This window comes from Adiantum capillus-veneris, chromosome 6, assembly GCF_014529385.1.
Source record: "Adiantum capillus-veneris isolate H3 chromosome 6, ASM1452938v2, whole genome shotgun sequence".
In the NCBI taxonomy this organism is placed as follows: domain Eukaryota; kingdom Viridiplantae; phylum Streptophyta; class Polypodiopsida; order Polypodiales; family Pteridaceae; genus Adiantum; species Adiantum capillus-veneris.
In genome coordinates, this window is record NC_140936.1 from 6,546,342 (window position 1) to 6,568,419 (window position 22,078).

The window sequence follows — 22,078 nt, forward strand, 5'->3', positions numbered from 1 at the left end:
TTGCACCCGATCCCACTATGGTGCTCCTTGTTGAGCCTCAAGATCTTCTTTGCAACCCTAAGAGGAGAGAGATAGATAGATAGATAGATAGATAGATAGATTCAATTATCGTCCACGGAGGTCAGATATGACCCATGGGACCAAAAACAAACATTACAACGGTGACGTTTGTAGAAGATCGCATTGAATACATATCAGTTAAGGACTGAGGGTCCATTGGAAAGATGAAAAATGAAAAGGACAAAAACCTAAGAGGGATCAGCTGTGGGGAGAGCTGATTTGGGTTTTCGAAACTCCTGGATGATGGCTTTACCACCTCGGTAGACTGCCCATTTGCCTTGTTTGCGGGCTTCATGTACCTTCTTGAGCTCTTCACTTTTGCGTTTGAGTTGTAGCGGGGTGAGTTCTTCTGCGATCCAAAACTTGGTGTCCTTGAGAAGACGTGATTGTTGGAGAAGCTTGAGCCGACATTCCCTACTTTCGAATTCAAGGACGGCATGTCCACTTGGTATAGGTAGGTCAGGGCCTCTCCAAGTGATACGACTTATTGCATTGTGGTCGACCTTGATCGGCTTGAGAATTTCGTTGAGGAAGTTGATGCGTTCCGAGAAGTCGAGCTCGGTTGTTTCCCATGCTTGAGGTAGCCCACCGATGCGGATCTTGAGGGTATTTTCTGCTTGGAGTCGTTGTTCTCAAAGCTCTACTGTCACACATGTCTTCACCTTCACAAGGGTTGCCGAGTGGGTTTCGATGGCCTTGGCTTCGACTTCTTTCACTTTATTGGTGGCGAGATCGACCATGGAATCAAATCGCGCCTCAATCTTGCAAAGACGAGCTTTGAGGTCGCGATTTTCTTCCATGACGCGATCAAGATCTGCTTGAAGGCGTTCGATTCGGTCAAATTTGCTTGGCGCTGCTAGGACAGCAGCAAAGCTTGGTCGTGTTTTCACAAAGCTCTTCGGAGTGTTGGTTTTGGTCGTCATTCTTCCGATGCTAATCTTCTTGTTATTGAGTGCACCCACCAAACTGAAGTTTTGTGGCAGTCCCTGCTTAGTTTAGGCTCGCAGGTCGAAGTAGGTTGGGAGGGCAGGAGAGAGAGAGAGAGAGAGAGAGAGAGAGAGAGAGAGAGAGAGAGAGAGAGAGAGAGAGAGAGAGAGAGAGAGAGAGAGAGAGAGAGAGGGACCCGCAGGTCGAAGCAGGTTGGGAGGGCAGGAGAGCTCCAGGTCGAGGAGCTACAGGTTGGGAGAGCGGGAGAGCAGATCGAAACTCTGAGCTCCGAGCAGGTCGTAGCTGCTCTAGGTCAAAAGAGCGAGGGCGCTACAGTTCTGAGACTCTGAGAAGGCTTTGATTCTATTGCAGGCGAGCTTGGAGGCTTAACGCCCCTCCACAGGCCGCCCTTGATCCTGGGAGGGACACAGGTTGTGCGGGTCTTAGGGCTTCGCTGAAGAGAGAGAGAGAGAGAGAGAGAGAGAGAGAGAGAGAGAGAGAGAGAGAGAGAGAGAGAGAGAGAGAGAGAGAGAGAGAGAGACCACATGAAAAAAACCATGCAAGTCCATCTTGCTCCCTCCTCCATAGCTCCCCTCCCTTGAGCTCTGATACCAGTGAAAGGCCAAAGGATGGATTGGCATATCGTTCTCCTCCCAACCTCCCTACTTATAGCCCTTGGCCCTTGCAAGTAGGACCCCTTAACTTATGCTTGGCCCTCGGCTACTACCCGCATTGAGCCATTCAATCCTTGGGCTTTGGCCTGCTGCTCGGTCCTACCATTGGCCTGACATTTTCCTATCAAGGCAAGGATGTTGCATTGGACGTCAATAATGCGGGCAACACTATACCTCTTGTACAAACTCAAACTTTAGACAAAGTAATGAAAATCTCTCTTTCTTGTTACATGGTTTTTGTCAAGGAGTCTAAGAAAGATGCATGTATTCCTAATGAAATTAAAAATGAAACTAAAGAGGAATTATAAATTTATGGTTTCCTATATGAGTTTCAAGATGTGTTTACGAATGACATTCCCTGGAGCTACCTCCCAAAAGGGGACAAGATGATCATTCCATAGAACTTCTACTGGTAGCTCACCTCCTAATAAGCCTCCTTATCGAGTCTCACTGGCTTAATAAGAGGAGATTATGAGGCAAGTGAATGAGCTTGTGGAAAAAGGTATAGTCAGGCCTAGTTTATCTCTATTTTGTTCACCCGTGTTCTACTGATGGCACTTATAGAATGTGTGTGAACTGTCGGGCACCTAATCGGAGAACTATAAAGAATAGATTTCCTATTCTCAGGATAGAAGATCTATTTGATAAGCTACAAGGGTCTACCTACTTTAGTAGAATAAATCTCAAAAGTGGCTATCAGCAGATAAGCATAGTGCCTGAAGATATTCATAAGACGACCTTTCGGACAACTTTTGGCCTATATGAATTCTTGGTACGCTCTTTTGGACTTACCAATGCGCCGACTACCTTCAATCAAATGATGAAAAGGCTCTTTAGACCTCATCGAAGCTTCACGGGAGTGTTCTTCGACGACATTATCATCTACTCGAAGACTATTGAGGAACATAAGCATCATCTTCAGGTAATATTTCAAGCTTTTAGAGACAATAAGCTTTGCAAATTTTTCTTAAGAGAAATTCAATATTCATGTCATATTATCTCTCAAACAGGGATGCGAATGGACCTTTGCAAAGTTGGAGGTAATAAAAGAATGGCCTATACCAACAAATCTACAAGAATTAAGAAGCTTTATAGGAATGTGCATACTATAGATGCTTCATAGAAAAATTCTCATTCATAGCAAACCCATTGTATGATTTGACTAAGAAGAATGTTAAATTTATATAGACACGAGGCTCGTCAAGTATTTCTGTTGTCTTCTTTCACTTCAGGTCAATTTCATGTTTTTACTTGGGGTTTCTTTTTGCGTACTGCTACATAAGAACATCTGTTTCTGTTTGTTTTTTGTAGGGTTTTAATGAAGCTCAACAATGAGACGGTCTTGATTGAGTTGAAGAATGGAACCATTGTTCACGGCACTATTACAGGTACTAGTTTATTTCGTGTCATGGGCCTTGTGAATGTACAGTTGTTGCTATTAAAATGAAGTTTTTGTAGCCTGCAATCATCTTACTGCTCTGACATATCCGATAGTCTAGGTTCATGAGAAACTGTTACGACACTGTGCACCCTCCTGTTGTAGTGGTTAGCTGCAATTAGGATAGTTGGGCGTAATGGTTAGTTATGTGTTGTCTATTTATTTTACTAATTGAGTTGATGATGATTTTGTAGAGTGGAATGCGGGGAGTTGATGGAGAGGCGACGGCAATTACTCTTGGCCATTTTATATTTGCACAGTATCTTAGTACATCATTTCAATAAGCCACTATGGCTGTGTAAATAGTTGTAGTGGGAACTCCCCTTATGGGTCATGCAAGAACTAATGAGCTTCACTCATTTACAAAAGTGAAGTGGTTGTAAAAAGAGGGGCCTCAATTTTTGGCACCTTAAACTCAAAATAATATATTAAATACCAACTCCACAAGAGAAGTGTCGTGGAGTTTGGGGCTAGATTTAGGGCTTTCTCTTGCAGATTCTCTTCTCTACTCTCTGAAGCTATGGTTATTTGCTGTGTACTCTCTAATCTAGTCTCCATCTCTTACACATCTCTTGCACTCTCTTACAAGCTTGTCTATGTCAATTCTATGTTTACTCTCTGTGTGTGTGTGTGTGTGTGTGTGTGTGTGATAGTCTAGGTGAGTGTGTGTGCTTGGAAATTGGAAGAAGAGGTGGACAGTTTGATGGTGATTGCTTGAAAGCTTGTGTTGAATATTTTAAGCGGTCGATCTCCCCCTCTTCTCCCAACAGTGGTATCATAGCGAACAGGTTCGGTTGAATTGGCATCAGATTTCAATTTCAAGGAGGGACTTTTCGATTCGACAAACTCGATTTCTCAAATTATCGAATTTGCAAGTCAAATCTTCTTGGTCATAATTTGGAAGCTTAATCGGCACTTGAATTCAAATTTAAAGGAGCAAATTACGAAATTGCAGCACCAAGTTTGCAATATCAACGCTTACCTTACGACTAATTGGCAATCGGCTAATTATTTCCACTCATCGACGATCAAAATTGGTATGGCAAGCTTAAAAATTCAATTCTTTGGCTAACTCTCGTGGATTGTGGGAAAGGAAATAGCAATTATGAATTCGGAGCTAAACTCCTTGACGGCAAGGTAAAGCTTAATCGAAGAACTAAGCAACAAAATTATTCAATAATTTTGTCGCTTGACATATGTAATTCGACTCGAGAATATGGGTTATGGCTTGCTAAAGGAAAGGGAGAGTAAGAATTGACATATGTAATTCGACTCGAGAATATGGGTTATGGCTTGCTAAAGGAAAGGGAGAGTAAGAATTGAAGGAAACAAGGAAATCGAGTCATGTTCGTGATTCGGCTTGTCAATGGGAAGCGGCATCGGGAGGCGTAAGAGAAGACAAGGAAGAAATCGAGGAAATTCTGTGGGAATCCCTACTTACACACAAAAAACCTCATCTGTCGACCTCCACCAAAACCCACCTAGTTAACCCCATTAGGGGCGCCTTGGTCTGCTGGTAACTTCTTCCTCCTTCCTCGCAGCCTCAAAAGGCTTCTGCACGACACCCAAGCTCCCCAATCAATCAGCGTTGTCGTCCTCGCTGCATACAGTGCTAAATTTAGTTTTTTTTTACACTTTATGCTCTAAATAAAAGTCCTCATGCAAAGTGAGTTCCCACTGGATGGTCCAGGGCCGCCCATTGCAGGAATTGTTTTATATTAAAAAAAAGAGGCAAAAGACCCATTTCTTTCAGCAGTCGGTCTTCCCTTGTTCTTCACCAAAACAAAAAGTGATCAGTTGCGTACCAAGCATTAAAACAATTGACGGTTTTTGTTCCTTATCTCCAAAATCCCTCGATTAACTACCCACTTTATACAAACCTCACAGGTTATTCTCGAAAGGCCGTCAACCCCACTCTTTGCCATTTTTACGCTCACGGTTATAATTCAAAAAAAAGGGCGACTTCTTCAATCTACGTACAGATACCAGTTCGATGACCTTTGGCTTTACTTTTCACGAAACCCGTTTCTATTCATTCAAGCTACAGTAAACCTTACTTTTCGTTACCCACTGACTACCATTAATTTTGAGACTAAGGGGGACTAGACGTTGTAAAATTCAACTGGCTCGGTGACACACCGTCGAACCGTCTACTCTCTGGCAATTTCCTAGCGCATCGCCACTCTGGACTGGACACCACCGCTCTTTCTCAGCTAAGTACATTACATTTCTGTGATTTATTTTATTTTATTCCGCATATCACCAAATAGCCTTTTTAAGCATTACCATTTAATTATTTATTATATATATATATATATATAAGAAAGAAAAAGAAAAGCACGCAATCATGGCACATCTTCCTCATGCACCCACGATTGCAGAGCAACTTCAAAATTTGTAGCAGTCACTCACATATGAACGCATGCGAAGGCAAGAACTTGAAGATAAATTATTGCACTCTACACGCACCGAATCTGCACCGGCACCCAAGAAAAACAAAATTAGCAGAAAAGCCTTCACTTTCAAACATTTTGATGGCACTAAAGATGCTAGCACGGTTCTAGCATGGGTTAGTCAACTAGATGACTACTTTCATGATGAAGACTTTCCCGAGAGTGAAATGGTAAAGTGTGCATCCAATCATCTCACTAGCAGCGCTGCATTGTGGTGGAACGCAACCAAACAACACGGTAGAAGACCACGCACCTGGCATGCATTCAAAAAAGTGTTTTTACCCCAATTTTTGCCCACACAGTACAAACCTAAAGCACGACGTCAATGGGATTTAATTCGATAGGTAGAAACGAAGATGTACAGGGTTACACTGACCGTTTTTGGAATTGTCTAATTCAATTGCAAGCTATTGAACATGTTAGTCGCCGGAAATTGAAACGAAAGTACATATCAGGCTTGGCACTACAAATTAGTGCTGAGGTAGATATGTTCGAACGAGATTCTCTATCAAAGGCCATTAACTTGGCTCTCAATGCAGAAAAGAAGAAAGGTGGACATTCCTCTCACACTGATCAACCTGCTAACACTAACCGCAACAAGAGACCTCCTTTCTCTCCTAACTTTGACAGAAGCAAACACCAAAGCCGTACCTTTTTCAAAAGACAAAGATTTGACAATCCTCCTACCACTGCTCAACCTCATACGAGCAATAACAACAACAGCACTCAGCAAAGAGGCAACCAACACCCTTCCAACCAGCGTTTTCCTCCAAATTCTAATGGTAATAAAAAGGTGAAGTGTTTTAAATGCTTTCAGTATGGTCACTATGCAGATAAGTGCCCAAATGGTCATGCTAAGGGCAATGGTCAATCCAATAGCCACTCCAATGGAGTAAATAGAAATTCAAATCAAAAACCCTTCAACAACAACCGCCCCAACGGAGCTACTCTTAACCTCATCGAAGATGCTATACCTGACGACAACGAAGTGGAAGTTAACTACGGTGAGGGATATGATCTTGATTATGATAACGATGACAACCCATCCTCAGGTACTCCTATATCTCCTCACACTTTGTTTAAAGTGCAAGACACTGTTAAGGGTGAAAATGTCACCATTCTACTAGACGATGGTAGTAGCCATGATTTTATTTCCACACGATTGGCACAGCAACTATCACTCTCTGAAATTTCATCACCTCACAACGTCAAAATTGTTTTTAATAATCAACGTTTTAATTGTAAAACTCAAGTCACTGTTGAAGTTTGCATTGATGAATTCACACAAGCATGTACATTTTTGGTAGCACCATTGCATGGTCTTGATATGATTTTGGGAATGCCATTTCGTCATGAATTTGACCCCTTTATTAATTATAAAACACGTACAATGTCTCTCACTCGTAATAATAAAACTTTCTCCATCCAAGCAACACTGGCACATCAAAAATTTCCACTTCTCTCTCACACTCAAGCCAAACGAGCAATTCGAAAACAGGGAAAACATATCTAGTCTTGGTAAATCAAATTTTTGCTGCACCAAAAACTTCACATAACTCCACCCATGATGAACTCCTCTCTCAATTTAAAGATTGTTTCATGCATGATCTGCCACCTGGAATTCCACCCTCACGCCCAGAAGACCACAAAATTGACATCATACCGAGTAGTGAGCCTCCTTGTAGAGCACCTTATCGTGTAAATCCTACCGCACATAGGGAAATACAAACTCAAATCATTGATTTACTTGACCGAGGCCTAATCCGACCTAGTAGTTCACCATACGGAGCTCCAGTACTTCTTGTCAAGAAGAAAAATGGAACCTTTCGTATGTGTATCGACTACAGAGCTTTAAACAAGATCACCATTAAGAATAGGTTTCCTATTCCTAGAGTGGATGATCTATTAGACAAACTGAAAGGGGCACACATCTTTAGCAAAATTGACCTTAAATGAGGGTATCACCAAGTCAAAATGTTTGAACCTGATGTCTACAAAACTGCTTTCAGAACACAAACTAGACATTATGAATTTCTTGTCATGCCATTTGGTTTGACAAATGCACCAGCTACATTCACACGCATGATGAATCGCATTTTCATTGACCATCAAGATTTTGTGATTGTATTTTTTGATGACATTTTGGTATTCAGTAAATCTGAAGAAGAGCATAAGCAACATTTAACACGTGTATTTGATCTGCTTGCACAAAATCACTTGTATTTGAATCCTGAAAAGAGTTCATTTTTCCAATTTGAAATTGAATATTTGGGACATATTGTATCGGGGAAGGGAATACATGTCGATCCAAAGAAAATTGAAGCCATTCAATCCTGGCCTAGACCCAAAAACTTGCATGAGCTATGATCTTTTATTGGTCTTTGTAGCTATTACAGGAAATTTGTTCGTAATTTTGCTTACAAAGCACATTATTTGACTCTCTTATTGAAGAAAAACACGCCTTATGAATGGACTGATTTGCAAGAAAGCTCATTTAATGCACTTAAACATGCTTTGACTAATGCACCTGTATTGCAATTGCCTGATTTTGAAAGACCATTCTTTGTGGTAGTCATTGATGCTAGTGGAAAAGGTATCGGTGCAGTCCTTATGCAAGATAACCATCCAATTGCTTTCGAACGTCGTAAATTCAAACCATCTGAAACAAAGTTCAGTACTTATGATAAAGAGTTGACTGTTGTGGTACATGCATTGAAAATCTGGAAACACTATGTAATGGGTACTGACTTGATCATTAAAACTGATCAACAAAGTATCAAATATTTACTTTCTCAGACCTTAATAGATGATAGACATATTAAGTGGGCCGCTTTTATTCAAAGTTTTCAGCCCAACATTCAATACCAACCTGGTAAAGAAAACGTTGTAGCTGATGCTTTGAGTAGACGACCCTCACTTAATCATCTATCAAATAATTACGGGAACTTCATTTGACTATATGCCTGACACTTATGCACATGATAATGACTTCAAAACGACATGGTTGCACATGCTTGATAATTCTGTACACACATTTTTCGAATACACTATTCAAGAAAAATTCCTTTATTTCAAACAAAAATTGTGTGTGACTAAACCTTTCCGTACATTAATTATTGAAGAATTTCACAAACCCCCTTACGCGGGACATAGAGGATTTGCTGCAACTTTTCAAAATTTATGTCGTGATTTCTATTGGCCTACTATGAGAATGGATGTTAAACAGTATGTGTCAACTTGTTTGATTTGTCAAAAAATCAAAGCAGCTACAGGTAAGAAATTGGGACTTTTTCACCCTCTCCCCATTCCTGAAAGACCTTGGGAACATATTTCCATGGATTTTGTTACTGGTTTCCCACTCACAATGCACAAACATGACATGATATGGACTATTATTGATCGTTTCTCTAAACAAGCGTACTTTGTTCCATGTAAGAAAACATCAAGCTGCACTTTTGTTTCTTAAGACTGTTTTTCCACATCATGGTTTGCCTAAAGTCATTATTTCTGATCGAGACTCAAAATTTTGTAGTGCTTTTTGGACTACTGTAATTGAAAATCTTGGCACTACACTTCACTTCTGCATTTCATCCTGAATCTAATGGTCAAACCGAAGTCACCAACCGCACTATTATTGACTTGTTAAAGGCTTATGTTTCTTCTCAACCTAAGAAATGGGATGATTACCTACATATTTTGCAATTTGCATACAACAACACCACTCACACTGCCACGGGTAAATCTCCATTTGAAATTGTATATGGTCACTCACTTCCTACTCATGCTTCACGTCTTTCTAATGTTGTGCCTGCCGCCGATGATTTCACTACTGACTTTCATGATATTTATGCAAGTGTGCATTCTGCCATCAAACACTCACAAGAACTTTACACCAGGCACGCTAACAAGCACCGCAAAGCACACCAATTCAAAGATGATGATCATGTTTTACTTCGCATCGAAAAACGAAGGATCAAAAGTGTTGATACTAATGTCTTTGTTAAACTTGCTCCTCGTTTTTATGGACCTTTCAAAAATTCATCTGTCATTAATGATGTTTCTTTTCTTTTAGACCTACCTGCACATTGGCACATTCACAATGCCTAAACGTCAAAGCAAGGATGCAGTTTTTTCCGGCATGTCTTTCATCTCTATACTGTATTCAAGACCAAACAAATTTGAGATGGTTTAGCTGACACTTTAAGCCTTTAACTATCATCAACACACTAGTTGGTGAGACAACTTCACTAGGTGGTGCTTCCATGGTAGTACTGATGATAAATTGATGCCCTAATGTAGTTGAAGCTCTTGAGAAGAAGATGAAGGACACAGAGAGTGGTTTCATTAAAGCTGACCACTTCTTGCTTGTCCGTCCCACAATATTTTTCTAAAACTGGCATTCTTTAATTGATTAACATAAGGCTTCATCGACTTCCAGAGCCACCATTCCTAGATAGGAACGTCTAGAATCCTAGGAGGATTAATACCGGCAATTTTGTGATCCATTAGATTAGATTTTCGAGTTTTGGAACCCACTTTCATAAATGGTTTGTATAAAGTGTTTTGACAAATGTTACACTACAGTGGGGCATCTGGCATGACGTGCATGTAGTTTAAGCTTAAAGGAATCCAATGAGCCATTCCTTGTGCTAATGGGATTCTTGGGTGGGCAGAGGTACGACAGTTTCACCTAGAAACTTTGCATGGATAAGTTTATTAATAAATCATTTCAAATGATTTATTTTTATAATTTGTCTTCCAAGTTTGCCCTACCGAAGTCCTAAAAAGTGTTTAAGTAGTATTTTCACCTATAAAGGGAGAAGACAAGCAGCATTTTGAGCCATTATCAGCTAGCGCCATATCAGCCCTAGTGTCTTCTGCACATTAGTCCTAGCGTTTTGCTTTCGACCCACAAGCCGGACCAGAAAATCAATCAAACAGGGATGTGAATGGACCTTGCAAAGTTGGAGGTAATAAAAGAATGGCCTATACCAACAAATCTACAAGAATTAAGAAGCTTTATAGGAATGTGTGCATACTATAGATGCTTCATAGAAAAATCCTCATTCATAGCAAACCCATTGTATGATTTGACAAAGAAGAATGTTAAATTTATATGGACTACAAAAGAGAATGAAGCTTTTGAAAATTTAAAGGCAAAGCCTACCTCTCAACCCATGCTAATATTACCAGACCTTTCAAAGCCTTTTGAGGTCCAATGTGATGCTTGTGGACAATGCCTTGGGGTTGTTTTGCTTCAAGCAGGGCATGCCATAGCATACAAAAGTAGGAGATTGGATGACCAAGAAAAGAATCTAGGCATATATGAAAAAGAGCTTTTAGCCATCTTACATGCCCTAGATGCTTGGAAGCATTATCTTCTAGGCACTCCAATTGTTTTGCGCGCAAACCATCAAAGTCTTGAATACTTTTTGATGATAACTAAATTTAGTGATAAACAAATGAGATGGGCAAATATTTTGTCACAGCTTAATTTTCATATTGCTCACATTGTTGGTAAGCATACCAAGTGTTCGATGCACTTTCATGAAGGCCAAGAGTGAATGTTGTATCAATAACTACTCACAATGTTCTATTCTCTATGATAAATGAGTTCGTTGTGGATCTAGACTTTAAAGATGTAATGTTGGCTATTGCACTAGGAAAGAAAGAGGAACCATACAATGTGCAAGCTGGTTATCTTCTCCATGGCAATAGGTTATGTGTTACACATAATCTACTAAAAAAGTTTATGTATGAATCTCATGTTCTACCTTATGCGGGACATAGAGGGATTCAAGCTACTCTTAGGGGAGTAGAGATGTACTTTTATTGGCCAACAATGAAGGCATACATACTGAACTATGTTGCCAAATGCATCGTATGTCAAAAGACAAAGTATGATAAAGGGAAGCAGCATGGCTTGCTTCAGCCATTGCCTATACATGATTCCCCATAGGAAAGTATATCCATGGACTTCATCTTTGGATTACCCAACTCCATACATGGGAACATGAGAATATGGACAATAGTAGACCGGTTTAGCAAGCAAGCACATTTTATACCGATCAAGAAGACTATTAAAGCACATCATATGGCAACCCTCTTTATCTCACAGGTCTTTAAGTATCATGGCTTACCAATGTTTCTAACCTTCTAAAAGTATCTTCTCAGGGAGTCATAAGGGGCTCCATGCATGTGATTTGGCTTGTCTAAGGGTGCATGATGAGAGGGCGTGGGGGGCGCCCCAAGGGAGGGTGCTCAGGGAGCTTGACAAGACCTGTCAAGCAGGTGCAATATCAAGGATTTCACACAAGCTTGGCCTTGTGAGGGTGCTTGGTAAGTGAGGCTACACGAGAGGGAGGTAGGGAGTCCTAAGGGGACTCCAATCATGTGATTTGGCTCGTGTGAGGGTGCATGATGAGAGGATGTGGGGGGGATCCTCGGGGAGGGTGCTCAGGGAGCCTGACAAGACCGGTCATGCGGGTGCAATATCAAGGGTTTTACACAAGCTTGGCCTCTCTCTCTCTCTCTCTCTCTCTCTCTCTCTCTCTCTCTCTCTCTCTCTCTCTCTCTCTCTCTCTCTCTCTCTCTCATAGAGGCCTTAAAATCAAGCCGATATTCTCTCACAAAAAAATTACATTTACCGCCTTGGAGATTACTTTGAATATCTCACTGGAGGATTCCATGTTTTCTTCCAACATATTCTTGATTTTAGCCAACTTCCTCTTATTTAGGGGGAGTTCCAGATCCTCAATCTCCATTTCTTTTTCTGCATCCTTAATGATTCAGTTCCTCAGATAGTATAGGTTTTTGTTTACCTCTTAGTTTTGAACACCTATAGATTGAAGTCCACAAACAAAGCTTTCAGGCTAGGAGCTTGGTAAGCCACATTAAACACAGGAGCTTCATCGAGAAGATTCAAGGAATGATCGACTCTCTTAAGGATTGATGGCTGCCATGATGTATATGTTCGGGTTGTTCAACATTAGTTGTTTTGGTTCTAGTCATTACACTGTAAAGAACCTGTTTTGTAAAGGGAGAGTCTCCCTGGTCTGGACATGGTCTCGAGTTAAAGTATGGACTACTGCTGGCTCTTGGGCCTCATGGGACGGCAATGTAATTTTGTCTTGTTACTTCGTTAGCTAGGAGCCATTTTCAAATCCCTGGCCTCTCATTAACCCACATGGCTCCATTCAAAAAACATGCAGAGGATGTTGATATGGGCTTAAAAATGCACTCTGATATTGTTAATCAAGGGCTATTGCAATAAATTTTCGTGCTCAGCAATGCCTTGGTCGATACGTATGCTAAGTGTGGTGCACTTCAAAAGCACAAAACGTGCTTGAGGAGCTTCCTCACCCGAATGTCGTCTATTGGAGTGCATTGATTGCAAGATACGCACAACAAGAGCGGGGCCTGAAAGCTCTCTGCTGTTTTCAACGGATGCAAAGCGGGGGTCTCTCTCCATATGCAATTACACAAAAGTGCATATGCAAGGCATGTAGTTGTACGCAAGATGTTGATATGGGCTTGAAAATTCACTTTAATAGGGGTTGTGCAAAAAAAAATCCGTGCTTGGCAATGCCTTGGTCAATATGTATGCCAAATGTGGTGCTGGATGTTGTCTCTTGGAACGCTATGACTGCAGGATATGCCCACCATGGGCCGCACCGACAGCTTTGGGCTGTTGATACGGGCATAAAATTTTGCTCTCATATTTTTAGCCAAGGGTTGTTTCAAGAAATTTCCATGCTTGACAATGCCTTGGTCGATACGTATGTTGAATGTGGTGCACTTCAGAAAGCACATAACGTGCCTGAGGAGCTTCTTGCCCCGAATGCCATCTCTTGGAGTACATTGATTGCGGATATGCACAACACTCGGTTGTTTTTAGCGAATGCAAAGTGAGGCCTCTGTGGCAATCACCTATGTGTGCATCTTGAAGGCATGTGGGTCTATGCAAGATATTGATATGGGCTTAAAAATTCACTCTGATATTGTTATTCAAGGGTCGTTGCTAAAAAATCTCGTGCTTGGCAATGCCTTGGTCGATACATATGATGTGGTGCACTTCAAAAAGCACAAAACGTGCCTGAGGAGCTTTCTGTCTCGATGGCAGGCAGGGTCTCTCCAGATGCAATTACCTACACCTACGCAGGTATCTCGAAGGCATGTGGGTCAGGAGATACAATCGCAAGCAGGGTCACTCTCCAGATGCAATAAACTATGCTTGCACATGCATCTGGAAGGCATGCGGGTTAGTAGATGCAATCACCTATGCATCCATCTTGAAGGCATGTGGGTCAGCAAATGCAATCACCTACGTAGCCATAGATGCAATTACCTACGTAGGCATCATGAAGGCATGCGGCTCTACGCAAGATGTTGACATGGGCTTATAAATTCACTCTGATATTGTTAGTCAAGGGCTGTTGTAGAAATTTTTGTGCTTGGGAATGCCTTGGTCGATATGTATGCTAAATGTAGTGCACTTCAGAAAGCACAAAACGTGCTTGAGGAGATTCCTGTCCTGAATGCCGTCTCTTGGTGTGCATTGATTGCGAGATAAGCACAACAAGAGCAGGGCCAGAAAGCACTTGGTTTTTTTCACTGGATGCAAAGAGCAGGCCTTGGTCGATACATATGCTAAATGTGGTGCACTTGAGAAAGCACAAAACGTGCCTGAGGAGCTTCTTGTCCCGAATGCCGTCTCTTGGAGTGCATTGATTGTGGGATACACACAACAGGATCAGGGACAAAAAGCTCTTGGCTGTTTACAGCAGATGCAAAGTGAGGGCCTCACAAAACGTGCCTGAGTAGCTTCTTGTCCTAAATGCCGTCTCTTGGAGTGCATTGATTGTGGGATACACACAACAGGATCAGGGACAAAAAGCTCTTGGCTGTTTACAGCAGATGCAAAGTGAGGGCCTCACAAAACGTGCATGAGGAGCTTCTTTTCTCGATGGCAAGCAGGGTCTCTCCATATGCAATCACCTACGCCCACGCAGGCATCTCAAAGACATGCCGATTAGCAGATGCAGTCGCAGGCAGGGTCTCTCTCCCGAATGCCATCTCTTGGAGTGCATTGATTGCGAGATACACACAATAGGAGCAGGGCTAGAAAGCTCTCGGCTGTTTTCAGTAGATGCAAAGCGGGGGCTTCTCTCCGGATGCAATCACACAAGCGTGCATCTTGAAGGCATGTGGCTGTACGCAAGATGCCGATATGGGCTTGAAAATTCTCTTTAATAGTGGTTGTTGCAATAAATTGCCCATGTTTGGCAATGCCTTGGTTGATATGTATGCCAAATGTGGTGCGGGATTTTGTCTCTTGGAATGTTATGACTACAAGATATACTCGACATGGGCCGCGCCGAAAGCTGTGGGCTGTTGATATGGGCTTAAAAATTCACTCTCGTATTGTTAGTCAAGGGTTGTTGGAAGACATTGTCGTGCTTGGTCAATACGTATGCTAAATGTGGTGCACTTCATAAAGCACAAAATGAGCTTGAGGAGCTTCTTGTCCCGAATGGCGTTTCTTGGAGTGCATTGATTCCGGGATATGCACAACAAGAGCAGGGACAAGCTCTCGACTGTTTTTAACGGATGCAAAGCGAGGGCCTCTGTCCAGATACAATCACATACATGTGCATCTTGAAACCATGTGGCTCTATGCAAGATGTTGATACGGGATTAAAAGTTTGCTATGATATTGTTAGTCAAGGGATGTTGCAAAAAGTTCTCGTGCTTGGAAATGCCTTGGTCAATACATATGCTAAATGTGGTGCACTTCAAAAAGCACAAAACGTGCCTAAGAAGCTTCCTATCTCGATGGTAGGTAGGGTCTCTCCAAATGCAATCACCTATGCCTGTGTAGGCATCTCGAAGGCATGCAGGACAACATATTCAATCTTAGCCAGGGTTTCTCTCTAGATGCAATCAACTATGCCTACACAGGAATCTAGAAGGCATGTGGGTCAGCATATGCAATCAAGTACGCAGCCATAGATGCAATCACCTACGCAGGCATCTTGAAGGCATGCGGGTCAGCAGATGCAATCACCTTCGTAGCTATAGATGCACTCACCTACGGAGGCATCTACGCAAGATGTTGATGTGGGCTTAAAAAATCACTATCACATTGTTAGTCAAGGGCTGTTGCAAGAAATTGCCGTGCTTAGCAATGCTTTGGTCAATACATATGCTAAATGTGGTGCACTTCAGAAAGCACAAAACGTGCATGAGGAGCTTCCTGTCCCAAATGCCGTCTCCTGGAGTGCATTGATTGTAGGATATGCACAACAGGAACATGGCCAAAAAGCTCTCAGCTGTTTTCAATGGATGCAAAGCGGGGGCCTCTCTCCAGATGCAATCACATACGCGTGCATCTTGAAGGCATGTGGTTGTATGCAAGATGCCAATATTGGCTTGAAAATTCCCTTTAATAGGGGCTGTTGCAAAAAATTGATATGCTTGGCAATGCCTTGGTCAATATCTATGCCAAATGTGGTCGGGATGTTGTCTTTTGGAATGCTATGATTGCAAGATATGCCCAACAACGGCCGCGACGGGAGCTCTGTGCTATTTTTTGCAAGTGATTGAGGAGCTTACTATTCGGAACGGCGTTAATTGATTGCGGGATACGTACAACAGGAGCAGGGCCAGAAAGCTCTCGGTTGTTTTTAAGGGATGCAAAGCTGGGGCCTCTCTCTAGATGCACTCACATACGTGTGCATTTTGTTGTGCGTAAGATGCCGATATGGGCTTGAAAATTGTCTTTAATAGGGGCTGTTGCAAAAAATGGCCGTGCTTGGCAATGTCCTGGTCGATATATATGCCAAATGTGGTGCAGGATGTTGTATCTTGGAACGCTATGATTGCACGATATGCCCGACAAAGGGCCGCGCCGGGAGCTCTAGATTGTTTTCTGCAGGTTCTTGAGGAACTTACTATTCGGAATGGTGTTAATTGATTGCAGGATACACACAATAGGACCAGGGATGGAAAGCTCTCGGCTACTCTTAGTGGATGCAAAGTAGGGCATTTGTCCATATGCAATCACCTATGCATGCATCTTGAAGGCATATGGCTCTATGCAAGATGGTGATCTATGCACGATTGAATGTCTATCACCAATGCACTAAAAATTGCACGTTGCTGTCGTGGATCATGAACATTGAGCTTGACAAAACTCTAACCCTCCTTGTGGTTTTCTGCAAGGTACCTCTCTGAAGCACTATGATCGGTATTTTATTTTTGTGAGGACACCTTTGAACCACGACAATATGTATCCCAAACACACTCGTAGGTTAAAAAATCTAACATGCTTTGATAAAAAATCTCTCTCTCTCTCTCTCTCTCTCTCTCTCCATTTTCATGTCTCTCCTCTCAATTAATAAATATCTTAGACATAATAATAACATTAAATAATCAATTATTTTTCATTTGAGAACGGTTGAAATGGCATATATAGTTTCCAATACTTTGCTCAATCTTCATTCGATGCGAACGCAGCTAACGAAGCAATCTAGTTTCTTTTGTTAATATAACTTTCACCGCTTTGTTGGAAAAAAAAAAAAAAAAACATTTACCGGCTTTTTGGAGGGAAGGCAAGAAGGGCTGTTGCACTCAAAGACGTTTCGTCCCGTCTCCGCTTCTGCCATTCCCAAACATGAGGCTCGTCAGGTATGTCTGCTGTCTTCTTTCGCTTCAGGTCAATTTCATGTTTTCACTTAGGGTTTCTTTTTGCGTACTGCTACATAAGAACACCTCTGTTTCTGTTTGTTTTCACGCAGGTTTTTGATGAAGCTCAACAATGAGACGGTCTCGATTGAGCTGAAGAATGGAACCATTGTTCACGGCACTATTACAGGTACTAGTTTATTTCGTGTCATGGGCCTTGTGAATGTACAGTTGTTGCTATTAAAAGGAAGTTTTCGTAGCCTGCAATCATCTTACTGCTCTGACATATCCGATAGTCTAGGTTCATGAAAAACGTCAAAGCAGGGATGCAGTTTCTTCAGGCATGTCCTCCTTCATCTCTATACTGTATTCAAGACCAAACAAATTTGAGATGGTTTAGCTGACACTTAAGCCTTTAACTATCGTCAGCACACTGGTTGAGGCGGCTTCACTAGGTGGTGCTTCCATGGTAGTACTGATGATAGATTGATGCCCTAATGTAGTTGAAGCTCTTGAGAAGAAGATGAAGGACACAGAGAGTGGTTTTATTAAAGTTGACCACTTCTTGCTTGTCCGTCCCACAATATTTTTCTAAAAGTGGCATTCTTTAATTGATTAACATAAGGCTTCATCGACTTCTAGAGCCAATTTTGCACCTATCCCTAGATAGGAACGTCTAGAATCCTAGGAGGATTAGTACCGGCAATTTTGTGATCCATTAGATTAGGTTTTTGAGTTTTGGAACCCACTTGCATAAATGGTTTGTATAAGCGTTTTGACAAATGTTACACTAAAGTGGGGCATGTGGCATGACGTGCATGTAGCTTTAGCTTAGAGGAATCCAATGAGCCATTCCTCGTGTTAATGGGATTCTTGTGTGGGCAGAGGTACGACGGTTTCACCCAGAAACTTTTCATGGATAAGTTTATTAATAAATCATTTCAAATGATTTATTTTTATAATTTGTCTTCCAAGTTTGCCCTACCTAAGTTCTAAAAAGTTCTTAAGTAGTATTTTCACCTATAAAGGGAGAAGATCAATCATCAGCCAGCGTTTTGAGCCATTATCAGCTAGTGCCAGATCAACCCTAGTGTCTTCTGCACATCAGCCCTAGCGTTTTGCTTTCCTTCGCGGTCCGCAAGCCGGACCAGCAAATTAGGCCAACGCTTTCAGTTTTCAGCTCAGTTCTTCTTCGGAAGTGCGGTGAATCTGCTAATGCTAATCCCCTTGTTGCAGCCCTATACCCCCGCAGCCCATCAAGCCTCTTCTTAGCCATTCCCTCGTTGCATTGAGTGCGCCCATTGCTGTCCATCATTGGCTCCATCATGATCTGCATTTTCAGCCCCGCTTTGCGCTAAGGACCGGCTGCGTTTTTGTAGCTGTATCCGTTTTTTCAGCCAGCTTTCAGCCCTTGATTCCTCTCACATCCTTCTACCCCTTGGTGGGCCACCAACAACCCCACATTGAGACGGATTCAAAGGTGCATCAAATCAGCCCCGGAGGTGCTTCATTTTGAAGAGTTATCGTGGTGCGACCACATTCCCCATTTGAGTCAGTAGAGTCTGCACTTGAGGTATTGCATGTGTGTGCATTCCATTTACGCAATCAAAAGCAAATACCACATTGGCAATGGTGTGGAGGGCCCTTCAGAGGGTTGGTTGGGACACCATTGGGTGTCATTTCCCTCTCTCTCTCTCTTTCTCTCTTCCTCTACACTTGTACCTCTCTCTCTCTCTCTCTCTCTCTCTCCTCTTTATCTAAAAGGAACCATCATTCATGCTAGGTAGTACACATTCAAGCAAGGAAAGCATTAAAGATTTGTAGAAGTGTAAAGTTTAGATCTTGTCACTATTTCAATTCTGCTGCACTCGATATCTTTGGGAACAAATGTTTCTTGCCTTTCCTTTTTCTTAACCTAGCCTTTTCAAAGCGCAAAGGTACCCAATCACCAAGTGAAAATACAAGTTTACGATGGTGATGATCAACAACTTTCTTTCGCTTAGCCTTAGTCTTCTCAAGAGCTATCTTTATCTTCATGTATATTTCATCCATATCTTGTACATACTTGTTTATCTCAAATATCTTGTCCTTAATCTGCAAAATGGGTGGGACTTTCTTTCCTCCTTAAACTATCTCAAATGGCGCCTTGCTTGTTGATTTATGTAGAGTGTTATTGTAACCATATTGCCTTGTGCTCTGACACATAACATTTGAGCAGATCTAGGATGTGTAGAATTTGCCTCCTCTTACTTTTCATCAGTTTGTGGATGAAACAAAGATGAGAAGTTTAGAGTAGTGCCTATGTGCTCAAATAATGCCTTCCAAAAAAGACTCATCATACGTGGTTCGCTGTCACCGTGATACTTAAAGGTATCGCTGATAAATATCTTAATCATGTGTTCTAGCTTTATCTTCTTCATGACAGGAATGAAATGAGTCTACTTACTAAGCTTGCAAATGATAGTCCAAATCCCATCATGACCTGTTGGCATTCTTGGAAGATTAAAGATAAAGTCCATGACTATGCTTTTCCATGGCCTATTATGTAAGGTGCAACGGAAGTGAATGTTGAACTTTGCTCAAGATGAGTGATCTGAATTGTGCTCAAGGATTCCTTTTACTTATGGAATGGAGAGCCTTCCATTCCTTTAGTGAGAGAGTGCAATTGACACAAACAAAGTGGTGAACACTGTGAATGAAGGTGCATGAGACTGAGAGATAGAGAGAGAAGAATACGACAACAGAATGTTGTCAAACCCTCCGCCGAAGGCCCCACTCTCTATGGCGAGAGCGGTCTACTTATGATTGCACAAATCTCTACAATGCTTGGACTTGCCGACGATGTCGACGACGACGAGATTGCTGAAATCTGAAAATGCTAATGGTTGAAATTTGCATATCTTTATCTGTTGAATTCTGACTCTATGTCGGTGACGATGTCGATGACGATGATGCAACGACGACGCGCTGAAAATGCAGATGCTGAAATCTGCGTTTTCCAGGCTGAAACTGCAACTTCGCGGGATCTGACCGTGCGGCGAGGATATCCTGCGGGAAGGTAAGATCTGCGAGGTTTGGACTTCTTTTGCGGGTTCTAACTGCTGAAAACTCCAAACGCTGAGTCTAGGGCTGATTCCGTCGCGAAGATCTGCAATAAAGTTGAGGTTGATCTGCAAAGCAAAAACGCTTTTTGGTGAAATCTGCTATGGATCTGTTGATGCAACTGCTAACGCTAGGGGATCTGCTATCTTGTGGTTGTCGGGGCTCCTCTGCAATGCAAAAACGCCAAGGCTCATCTGGAACTGAAAACGCTAGCCTCTGTTGTTGGGCAAAAACGCTAGGTCTCTGTGGTGGTCGTGATGAGAAGTTGCCTGTTGAGCAAGGTGCTCCTGTTGCCTCTTCTGCCAGAAAGTGCTAGTGCTAGGTTTTTGTATATGCAAACTTAGCAAAATTGCCCTACCTAGTTTTCAACAAAAGTCACTTAAAAAATAAGTGAAAAATGTCAAAAGTAGGGAAAATAGGTCTATGCACTGTAAAAATGCTCCTGATGGATTCTGATGGTAATACTGATGATCACGTTGTGTGCAACCAGAGGATATGCATCTACTCTCCAAGTGTCTGGGCATGCACGGTCTGCGAACAGACTCACAAAAGTGCCAGAACACTTCCTATCCTAGACTGACTTGACTGAATTGAACCCTGGTCATGCTGTAGCTTGTGCATGGACACATAGGGTTGGATGTGTCATGTGACATATTAGAAATCAGGGCTACAACAATCTTGGTTGCTTTTGCCTGCCAAATTTGGCTTTTTGGCATACTAGGCATAATCTTACAATTGCGTCAACATCTTGGCGTAAAGCTGGGGAATAAAAGAATGCCTCAACTACTTTCACTGATGCATCAATTCCGCGACGCCCAACATATGGTGGAGCATGACTTTCCATCAAAACCTTGGGCTGCAACTGTTTAGTAAGGCATAACTCTCCATGCATCATCAAAAAGTCACCTTGAAGCGTATAGTATTTTGTCAAAGTTGACAATACGGAAGCGTAGAGCAATGGGGAGAATACACGAGAAAGAAAAGAGAGAGATACGTTGAACCAACCAACCTTGTCAATGAATTGATGATTATACAATGGGGGTAAATTGTCCTACCCAGACTTTGACAATTAAGGAAAATAAATACCTAAAGCCAAAATAATTGTAAGGTGCAGCGGAATGAATGTTTGACTTTGCTCAAGATGAGTACTCCGAACTGTGCTCAAGGTTCCTTTTACTTATGGAAGGAAGAACCTTCCGTTCTTAATGAGAGAGTGCAATGGACACAAACAAAGTGAATGGACATTGTGAATGGACGTGCATGAGACTGAGAGATAGAGAAGAGAATACGACACCAGAGACGTAAAACCCTCCTCCCAAGGCCCCACTCTCGTCGGCGAGAGTGGTCTACTATTGATTGCACAAACTGGTACAAAGTGGATGCATGTGACTGATGCAAGTCTAGGCTAGGTCGATGTCGACGACGGGGATGACGAGGCCGACGCTATGGTTGAAATCTGAGGCTCTTTAAAGTTTATCTGCTGTCCCGAAAACGCTAATGGTTGAACTTTGCTGAGACCAAAAACGCTGCTGTGGGCTGAATTCTACCCGTTGAAATCTGCTGTTTTGGGGCGATCAAAGCATGCTGAAAAACGTTGGATACTGTGGACTTGGCGATGAGATCTTGCTGGTGAAAAATGCTGGTCATTGGGAGATCTAGGCGATGAGAAAACGCCAGATGATTGGGGGGCCTTCTGGGCGAGGACAACTTGATGGAAAACGCTAGGAAGTTGGGGTTAT

At 42.1% G+C, this 22,078-nt stretch overlaps 1 protein-coding gene and 1 pseudogene across 6 annotated transcripts in view; one reads left to right on the forward strand and one right to left on the reverse strand.

The window, feature by feature from the left end:
* Positions 1–248: 248 nt before the first annotated feature.
* On the reverse strand, positions 249–860 carry LOC147455094 (uncharacterized; annotated as a pseudogene).
* A 16,276-nt stretch (positions 861–17,136) lies between these two features.
* LOC147455095 (small nuclear ribonucleoprotein SmD1a-like) overlaps positions 17,137–22,078 on the forward strand; it is a 38,779-nt gene continuing 33,837 nt past the window's right edge. For all 6 annotated transcript variants that reach the window (XR_015188312.1, XR_015188314.1, XR_015188315.1 and 3 more), the window contains exons 1-2: positions 17,137–17,240; positions 17,351–17,427. Coding sequence is in view for 2 of the 6 variants with exons in the window: in XM_086513936.1 (XP_086370062.1) it covers positions 17,227–17,240; positions 17,351–17,427 (91 nt within the window). In the remaining 4 variants the exon portion in view is untranslated. The remainder of the gene's footprint in view (positions 17,241–17,350; positions 17,428–22,078) is intronic.